Source organism: Daphnia carinata, chromosome 9 (assembly GCF_022539665.2).
Source record: "Daphnia carinata strain CSIRO-1 chromosome 9, CSIRO_AGI_Dcar_HiC_V3, whole genome shotgun sequence".
Lineage (NCBI taxonomy): Eukaryota > Metazoa > Arthropoda > Branchiopoda > Diplostraca > Daphniidae > Daphnia > Daphnia carinata.
This window is the reverse complement of record NC_081339.1, coordinates 538,427-548,992: the sequence shown is the minus strand read 5'-3', so window position 1 is coordinate 548,992 and position 10,566 is coordinate 538,427. Positions and strand designations below refer to the sequence as shown.

At 39.2% G+C, this 10,566-nt stretch overlaps 1 protein-coding gene and 1 non-coding gene across 2 annotated transcripts; one reads left to right on the top strand and one right to left on the bottom strand.

The window, feature by feature from the left end:
• The first annotated feature begins 500 nt into the window (after positions 1 to 500).
• On the top strand, positions 501 to 583 carry Trnal-uaa (transfer RNA leucine (anticodon UAA)). Its single transcript is given in 2 exon segments — positions 501 to 537; positions 549 to 583. It is a non-coding gene; the product is annotated as a tRNA-Leu (tRNA).
• Positions 584 to 3,838: 3,255 nt separating this feature from the next.
• LOC130697281 (uncharacterized) lies at positions 3,839 to 4,580 on the bottom strand. Its single transcript, XM_059496921.1, has 3 exons — positions 4,249 to 4,580; positions 4,045 to 4,184; positions 3,839 to 3,984 (listed from the first exon to the last, which is right to left on the bottom strand). Exons 1-3 carry the CDS (start codon positions 4,428 to 4,430, stop codon positions 3,932 to 3,934), a joined length of 375 nt encoding a protein of 124 aa, XP_059352904.1. The 5' UTR covers positions 4,431 to 4,580; the 3' UTR covers positions 3,839 to 3,931.
• Positions 4,581 to 10,566: the final 5,986 nt, after the last annotated feature.

The following is a 10,566-nucleotide window of genomic DNA, read 5'->3' as shown; positions in this document are numbered from 1 at the left end:
TCAAAACCTGGCATTGCCCCGGCTAGTGCATGAAGTCATGGCTAGGTTTCTGACTGCCCTAACCCTACTCTGTAGGGCAGCCATTGGAAATCACCATTAGTGAACACAAGGTTCACCGTGTTGTTAAGGCGCCAGACTTAATTTCTGTCTCTGTATAGGGACGTAAGTTCGATCCTCATACCTGGTAACCATAAGTTTGCTACAATAGACGACTAACGCTAAATTGCATCTATATCCTGGTAAATTCGATTTCTGTTATTAAAATCTGTGGCAACCATGTGCTGGTAATACTTTACACAATTATTTGATTGCTAAAGATATATTAATTGATTAGCCTAGATGTTAAGGCACCAGACTTAAGTTTTCGTTTCTTCATAGATACGTAAGTTGGATTTTCACACGTTGATCTTAAATGTATTGTTTAACGGTTGTTTATAACTGGAAAGAAAGAAAATTTCTTTGTAGCAGCTATTACTGCTACTGTTACTGATTTTAAGTGTACCAGGTTGGCCGAGTGGTTAAGGCGCCAGACTTAAGTTCTGCTCTCTGTCTAGATACGTGAGTTCGATCCTCACACCTGGTAACAACATGTTTACAGTCAGGAAAATAACAAATGAAAGCAAAAATCTTTTCTTTCGTAATCGGTTCAATCTTCGGAGTGAGCTGGGAGGGCGATTGGAAGTCAGCTGGGTTCCAGGAATATGTGCTATTCATTGTACGAATCTATCTTATCGGATTGCAGGCTGGATATGCAAAATACTTGCTGCAAGATGTCCATCAAGTATGGATGAAGGTGCATGCTTGAGTTACCGCAAATTATTTAATTGCATGTGTTATTTTTTTTAATAACCCCTTGTGCCATCCACATTCATTACGTTATTAGTCTAATGGAATCCTGAACCTGAAAATAGTTTGATCTTCAATATTTTTTTATCCCACCTTTATTGCATTTGACGGTGCGGGAAAAAATCTGTTCCACCGCTAACGGTTCGTTCCTGGTGTCCATAAAATACCAACTCAATTGGCAGGTTCATTCCCAAATATTGAAATAGTTTGAAATAGAACTCATAGTTTCAGCGATATGTTACCTGCACGCTAAGGTTACTGGATACACTATGGTATAGAGATTACCACATACAGTCGGGACTTCGAATGACATTTTTCTCACTCACATAGACCGCATTTGGGAGAGTGCGAAGAAAATCCTGCAATCCTGTACCATGAAATTTGGCATAGGGAATCGGCTAGTCACCGTCGAGTCTTAAGAGCAGTCGTCGCCCATGATTAATGAAACAGCCCTTCTGAATGCACTGCAACTGATCCATCTTAGCATGGACCCGGAAGGCCCTGATCCGTGAATGCTAAACCAGGTTTTTGTATAGCGGAGTTCGTCCATAAGATATTGGCATATTCTTCAAAAATTTACCACCGCCCGATGACATGCCTCTCTATTCTTCAACGATACGATTTACGCGTTCTGGAAAGTATCCAAGAAGAAGATGTGCAGTGTGGAGTGGCAACTCGACTGAATGTGATATTTCACCTGGTGCTTTTTTAAAAGTATGAATGCAATACAATAATGTATGAATTGCAATACAATTATACTTGACACATGCTGTAAACATTATACTGTAACAAAACCTAAAATGAAATACCATTTTATTTTTTCAATAATATACATAACATCATGTTTGAACCAATCTTTGTTTTCGAACTCATGTCTTCGAACATCGTTCACAAAGGCCTTCGAATCCCGTTTCCTTGGACTTTTCACAAACAGTATATTTAGTTTCCGATACAACAAATATTTAACCTTCAATTAGGATGGGAAGCGATACTTTGAAGAAGTATCGGTATCGTGGTACCGAATTTTCGAAAAAAAAATCGCGATTCTATTTTGAAGTATTGCACACATTACTGATACCGATACTTTTATTTTTATCAACGCAATCTAGGATTGAATTCTATTACCAAGGTAATATTCCGATAGACCAGTCAATATTTCAGATATCCCCGTTTTTCAGACTTATGCTTTTATTTACCAGTTGATCATTTTTAGTTTTTTGCAACCAATAATAAATACATTAACAGTATATTGTTCTTTCATCTCCTTTATTGTTTTTTCATATCGCAAATCATTGTTTGCTTTTCAAAGCAACATTTCTCCAAAATTTTTATCGGAAAGATGATTTTCGTTAGACTATAAATGATTCCTTCGGCACTAAAAATCTTTTCGACCGAAGCCGAGAAGGCAATGGTGCGTCATATTTAATAAATATCAATTTTAATGAATAATATTTAGTCAAGCTCAAAATACCATTTGACGGATCTCCTAAGAAAACAACAACTTCACCGCAATTATCTTTAGAAGTTGAAATGCTGATTCTCAGAAAAAAAAATTTCTTCCTTTTGATATGAACAATAATAATATACGGTGTCCACCCGTTTCGGCACTTTTTTCGGCACTTTCGATTTTGGCGTTTTCGGCACCCATATAAAACGCTTGGTCCCCCCTTGTATTTAAAATCTCGTTATTAAAAAATATTCGTTTATTAAAAAATCTTTCCGTTTCGGCATTAATATTCTCCGTTTTGGCACCAATTGTGTCTCTTTCGGCACCATCTGTGTCCGTTTCGGCACAAAAAAAATTATGTTGCAAGTCATATAGGGATGCCAGACATTCAGGCCAGTGGCCTGAAAATTTTCGGTACTTTACAGGCCTGTCGACTTTACACTTTGTTCAGGCCACTAGTGGCGCTAGCTGTATGGGTTCTGGAAGTCAGCGCCACCACCACCACTCGACTTATGCTTATGCTGTCTGTCGTGAAATTGTCAGTCGCGTGGTTGCGTAGTAACAGAGCGGAGCTCTTGATTTTTTTTTCTTTTTTTATTCGCGTGGTGTTTGCTGATATTTCTTCAAATTGGATTTCATTTGTGAGCTTTATTTTATTTGTGAGTACTTGTTGTATTTATTATTTGAACAACTCTGGAATGTTGATTTTTTTTGGTGGCACGGTTCGGGGTAGTGTTCACTATGGAATGTGTCATTTTTTTCGGTAAACACCCGAACCGATTTGGGTTTGGTGAAATTTTTGAATATTTTTTGGTGAACACAGTGTTCTCTTTGTATTTCTTTTTTTTTGAGCAATCCAATACAATTTTGTTCATACACTTAATTTCTATTCTGTCTCTAACTCAAAGAGACGAGCATCGTTCGCCGTTTTTGCATATTTAATTGCGTTGAACTTTGTGTAAATATCTGCACATTGTTCTAAAAGTTCTGCGGTCGTTATCTTTTGTTTGGAATAGTCGTTCCACAAGCCAAACAGTTTTAAATTTAATTCTTTGAAAGTTTTTCGCTGTCTTCTCAGTTGTTGACCCTGTTCAATCATCTTTGTGTATATATCAACCTGTATAGCCTCCTCGTAGAGAACTTCGAGGAGAATATACAGGTTGAGGCCTTTACTGCTAATGCTAAGTCCAGCGTGATTTGCTAGATGTGTGTGCCAGCCTTCAACGTCATTAGTGGTTCTCACCTAAAGCATGTTAGAGTGAATGTAATCATTTGAATGTTTTAAATTACATTTTTCTTTTAATACCTCTTGCATGAAGACCGACCAAACTTTAGGAGGCCAAAGCAAGCTGTCGATCCAGGTATTTTCCATGTAGTTGTACAGTTTTCGCATCATAGTTCGGTTTTCCCTGTTTTCAATTTCCCAGACAATCTTAAAGGCAGTAGGGATTTTTCCAATTTGCGTTAGTAAATACATCTGTTAAGTTCCACAATAAATATAAAAATATTCACACTCACTTGCAAATCAAAGGCAGTAGGGATTTTTCCATGTGGAAGGAGATGGAGAGACATCATTTTCCTGCAATAGTTAGTAAATACATCTGTTAAGTTCCACAATAAATATAAAAATATTCACACTCACTTGCAAATCCCACGAATTCGCATGTCTGTACGATATGCTCTTATTAAACCTATAATATTCATTAATATATTTCAAAATTTTACTTATTAATTTGTCTGTCTTATTTTACCCAATGATTTTATGCGGCGAAAAATACACTGGGTCCAATGGAAGCCACATCCAAATATTTTAACATCAATACCAAACTCTTTTTCAATAGCCAGCCACACTGACTTCTCAAAATCAACGACACATTCTTTCATGGCGTAACTGTACAAATAAATAATGTCTCGTAATTACTACATTCATAGTCATAAAAAATGTATAGTTATACCTGTTACCAAGAATTACAGTTTTTATGTGTTTCAGCACACGTATGTAGTCCTTTTGAGTCCTACTAGACATGAGGACAAAACATAATGGAACCATTTTCTTTTCGTTTCCATATCGAATGAAAGCGTGTATCGTCGACATCTGCATAAATGGTTTTTTGATGATGCTAAATGTTCCATCCATGTACCATCTTTTAGCATTTTTTAATAGCCGCGCCTGTTTGTTAGTGAAACAGACTATGTGTCTGCGCTTAGCGGTTACTACGTCATGAAGGTTTAGCTCATCCGGAATTCCATCGTCCTCAAATGAAAAATCCAGTGTTTTTGGATTTTTTGGACGAGTCTTCGCTCTAAACAAAGTTTGGAATTTTTTAAATAAATACTTAGGCAAGAAATGTATTTAAATACCTAGCCATGCTGACTGATTTACAGACTTGTGTTCTATTCACAAGTTTCATTCTCCTATTTGATGCAAAGTGCTTAGCGATGATGGGGTCGGTAATGGCCTTAGCAGATTTCCCCTTATTTTTCAATCCTTCACGCTTAGCGTCCCTGTAAATGACTAGCGACTCATATATATTTTCTTGTTTTGGGCAGGAAGTAATGTGCACTCCTCGCTGGATGATTGCATTGCCTGAAATCAGAATAAGCATTAAATAATACAAGAAATCTTTAAAAAGACGATGTATGTACCTGATTGCAAAACTGTGCATTTGCAAGGATTCTGCTGTGGTCGATGATTACACCGATAAAGAATACCATTACTCAGCACCTTCCAGACACCAAACTTGTATCCATGTTTGCGGTCAACAAGGATATTACTTAACCTAGATTTAAAAATAGCACGTTAGAAAAAAAACGTAAAAGAACAAGTATTTATTACTTCTTTCCTGCTTTAAATAGAAGTTTCCAGCGCATGTGTGTAGCCCGCTGACGTTTACGTTGCTGAGAAGACCCCTCAGTCACAGGAGCGAGTGTTTCTTCGCCTAATGATAGATCACTCTTGGTAATATCGGCGTTTGATTCTTCGCTTTGACTCCTGGACAAAGATTGCCTCTCGGCTGAATGATTATGGGCTCGACGACGTTCCTCCCAACGACGTCCTGGAGAAGGCGTTCCTATCGCGCGACGACAACGCCGACGACTTTGTGTGGGTGGGGTACTTTGCTCACTCTCTCTTTCACTCTTCTCGCTATTTCCTTCATTCTCTTCTTCAGTTCCTCTTATATCACTTTGCTCACTCTCTTCTTCGATTTCTCTTTCACTCTCCACGCTATTTCTTTCATTCTCTTCTTCATTTCCATCTTCACTTTCATCATCCGGTGTAGGTATGATATTAGGTTCTTCAACCATTACAGGGATAGATCCCCTTGATGAATGTCGTTGAGCGGCTTCCAGGTATTGAGCGGCTTCCTCTGGTGTCAGTTCATTTAAAGTTAATGGTCCTAAGCCAAATTTGATTTTAACAAAACGAATCAACAATGTAACAAAATTCTATTACCTGTTTGACCTTGGATTGTCAATGCATTTGGCCGGATCGGTTGATTAGGAACAGCCAGCCCACGTCCACCACGTCTACCTCTGCCTCGCACAACCCACCCAGAATCACCACTAACCTAATAATCTGCCAATCGGCTGGGCTGTTTCCTCGATCTAGTGGGTCTTTCCATGATATACTTAATAAACTTCAAATAAACTTTAATAAACTTGCTAACAAAGCGTCTAAGAACAAAGTGAGCAAAATTTCACAATATATTATAACACGACACCTAGTGGAATTTATTGTTTACGAATTTTGGGGGCGGTGCCGAAACAGACAAAAATAGTGCCGAAACGGACAAAAGTGGCTAAGAAAACATACATTGTAATACCAATACTTAGGACCACCTCTGGTGGTGGTGCCGAAAAAGACAATCGAAGTGCCGAAACGGAAAAAATTGGTGCCGAAAACACCAAAATTCAAAGTGCCGAAAAAAGTGCCGAAACCTAATATACATGATGGTGGCAACCTAATATACATGACGACACTTTTACCCGAAGCTAGTTCTTGAGCGAAACTTTAATAATTCTTCTTAAGTTTTTTATAGCAGATTACTTGCCAGTCTCAGCTAACCAATCCAGCTTGATTTTCATGTGAGTAGGTGCAGAGAGAATTAGAACTAGTTCATCCTCTTGAAAGAAACGAGAAAAAGGAGATTCCAGTGCTAACAATACAAGAAAAATATGATTTACAATGAAAGATACCCCCGTTTTCTTTTAAAACAATGGTCTTCTTTTTCAAAATAGTTGATGTTTGAAGTAGGTATCCTGTGGACACTTTCAATTCCGATGGAAAGACTTCTAGCGCTTCTACTAGTGGCCTCATGGTCGTCACATATTCCTTGATGCAATCATTCTTCGTATTTGATTTTGAAGCGCTCGAAAACATACTTCAAACCTTGTTTTTTATTCTTTATAAAATAGTTAACTCTTTCAACTGCATCAAAGAAAGCGTTCCAGCGCGTTGCAGTAAGAATGATGAACATTAACAATTTGGCTTCAATGAAATAGGATGACATGGAGCTCCTGCTTTGTTTGTTACAAAGAATTTCAGTTTTCCTTCTGTGGATTCCTTTAGTTTTTTTCACTTTTGCTTTCCAATTTTCAAAAGCAGGTTCAATGTGTAGCTAGCGCATCGGTGATGAGTGTGAAGAGAGTAATATCGTGGGCGCTTCCCTTTTCCTATTAAGTAAACGAATAAGTTTATGGATGTAGTCGGGCTGTGATAGATACAACGTTGTTTTCTGGCGATCTGTCAGAAATTCCCCTTGATGATGACGTAAATACAGGCTTCGATCAAAAGTGCTTGGACGAAGACCAAATGTCCTTAGGAAAGTATCGAAAGTGTGATTCCATATTCGACATGCCTGTTTAATGTGGTATAAGCATTTGTGCAAACGACAGTCCAAATCCTCCTGTCCCGCAAAACAAACCCTTCCGGTTGTTGTCAATAGATCTCTTCGTTTGACTGCCCGTAGAGGAAAGCAGCCTTCACATCCAGTTAAGACAGTTTCAGATTGTGAACCCAACATGCGCGGATTCGCAAAGGGTAAGGCAGTGAGCGTGTTTTTATTGTTGGGGATACTGATATGCTGTCGTTTGGTAGAGTTGGATTGGGTTCCTTTTCCAGAACTGGGATATCTTTTTGGATTGAGACGTCTGACGGAATGGGCTCGTGTGGTGGCTCAGGATCAATGTCAATTCCCCCTACAACCTGGGGTATTACATCTTCTCTTGTATTATTTGCGGACATGTTTTTGGTCTTCTTTGAGTGTAGGTACTAAGAGTTTTATAAAATAGTCAGAAGAATTTCCCTTCTAAGCGCTGCGGTGGAAATCTAGTGTGGGTGAAGTTGCTCGTCGAATATGATTTCCCTGCTGATTTTTTCCTTCTAGTGGCAGGGTGTCAGAACCTGTATACCTTTTGGGTAAGGGAGTATCCTACGAAGAAGCATATGGGGCCCTTGGAGTCTAGCTTGCTGTGGTCATCTTTTGGAATATGAATGTATGCTGTGATTCCAAAAATGCGCAAGTGTGGTGTGTTCGGTTTTGTGTGGTGCCACATTTGGTATGGAGTAACTATTGATGTAAACAAGTGGCTGGTAAATTCTCCACCGTTATCGGACTCAAGTGTGTGGACAATGTGACCGGTTTCATTGCGGAGTAGTCTTGCGTATACTATGAAGAGATCTGCTGTCTCGGAATTCCGCTTCATAAAGTAAACTGTGTGCCATCCACTGAAGTCATCAGGGAAAATTATGAAGAAATGCAAATCGCTTCTTCTCTGTACGTGCATAGGGCCACATACGTCTGACTGAATTTGTTGTCCCACTTCATAGGCTCTTGTCCTACCGACACGAAAAGGGGATCTCTGCCTTTTTCCGGATATACAACCAAGACAGGGCTGCGTTGGAGTGATGTCGTTGGCTGGTAGTATGAAGCCATCTACTGCATGATTGGATGACATTTCTTAGATTACAATAAAAAGTTTTTGTTATAAAATGGAAAGTTAATCTGATTTGATGCTTGGTCATGTAAATTTAAAAAAATAACCTCGATACGATAGTAATCGAATTTTTTGTTAAAGAAGGAAATCGTTTCTCATTTAAAGGAAGTAATTCTCCTTCAGTGTGTGCATTTTCAATTGACTTAGTTTAGGATGATTATTTAACTAAGTTATATCCAAATTTCTCGAAATAATTGCATGCCCTTTCTAAACTCAATCTATGAAATGATACCATTGCCTCTTTTGTTTCAAGGAGGCTATACCCCCATTACACAACGATGGTCAGAAAAATAAATCCCTGTTAGAAAATTAAAAATAAATAACAAATTTCGTTATTTGATGAGCATTCGACAGGCAGCATTGCGATGGTCAGGTTAACTGATCTTTTATGGCATTGGAGTTTCCTGTACTCTTTAATTATTCAGTCATCTTTCTCTTTCGCTTTAGAATAAAGTATTAGAATAGAGAGTATTTGTTCCAAAGTGGCGGGATCAATGGCAGCGGCAGCGGCGTAACGGGTTCTAGTGTCTGTAGCGGGCATGGCCGTAATCACCAAATGTAGATGCTGATCACTTGATTGTGATTGGTCTTCCGTGTGGATAATGGAACTGGAGGCACGGCTGAGGGCATCGGAAAAGAGAGGTCACGTCCTGGTTTGTAGATAAAAACTAAGTCGTGTCGATCAAGTTAAAGGAGGATGCGCTGGATGAAGAGTGAGCATGATGTCATTGGTTTGTTGAGGACGCCTGCTAGGGGTTTGTGGTCGTTTTCAACGACCACTACCTGTCCATACACGTATTGGCGAAAACGGTCCAGTCCAAACTGAATAGCAAGGAGTTCCTTTTCGATCTGCACGTAACGTATCTGTGTTTCCGTCAGGGTTACGGACGATTTGGACGATTTGACCAAGCCAGGGTACTTCCTGCAGGAAGAAATGACACTTTTTAATGTTTAGACATAGATGAACATCGCATATCGAAATGCATATCGAAATATCCCCAGTTCAAACCTGGGTGCCCCCTTGAAACATAAGAGGCATTGGTATCATTTCATAGATTGACTTTAGAAAGGGCATACAATTATTCCGAGATATTTGGATATAAATCAGTTAAATAATCATCCTAAGCGATGTTAATTGAAAATACGCACGCTGAAGGAGAATATTTCCTTTAAATGAGAAACGATTTCCCTGATTAACAAGAAATTCAATTACTGTCGTATCGATGTTGTTTATTTTAATTTACATGACCAATCATCAAATCAGATTAACATGCCATCTTATAACAAGAACTCTCTATTGTAATCTAAGAACTGTCAACCAATCATGTAGTAGATGGCTTCATACTACCAGTCAACGACATCACTCCAACGCAGCCCTGTCTTGATTGTATATCCGGAAAAAGACAGTGATCATTCAGACGTATGTGGCCCTATGCACGTACAAACACGAAGCGGTTTGCATTTCTTCATAGTTTTCACATTTCAGTAGATGGCACACAGTCTACTTTATGAAGCAGAAGTCCGAGGCAGCAGATCTCTTCATAGAATACGTAAGTCTACCCCGCAATGAAACCGGTCACGTTGTGCACACACTTCTTTCCGATAACGGTGGAGAATTTACCAGCACTTGTTTACATCAATAGTTACTCCATACCAAATGTGGCACCACACAAAACCGAACATACAACACTTGCGCATTTTTGGAATCACAGCATATATTCATTTTCCAAAAGCTGACAGCAGCAAGCTAGACTCCAAGGGCCTCAAATGCTTCTTCGTAGGATACTCCCTTACCCAAAAGGCATACCGTTTCTGGCACCCGGCCACTAGAAGGAAAAAAATCAGCCGGGAAATCATATTCGACGAGCAACTTCACCCTACACTAGATTTTCTGCGCAGCGCTGAGAAGGGCAATTTACCTGACTATTTATAAAAGTCTTAGTACTTACACTCAAAGAAGACCAAAAACAGGTCCCCAAATAATACAAGAGAAGATGTCATGCCCCAGGCTGTAAGGGGAATTGACATTGATTCTGAGCCACCACACGAGCCCATTCCGTCAGACTTTTCAATCCAAGAAGATATCCCAGTACTGGAGAAGGAACCCAATCCAACTCTACCAAACGACAGCATATCAGTATCTCCAACAATAAAACACGCTCACCGCCTTACCCTTTGCGCATCCGCGAACCTAAACGCCAATGGCAATCATTATAATCAATCGCTGACCAAGAAGAACTCTACGAACCAACAAATTACGCTGATGCCTTGGCCTC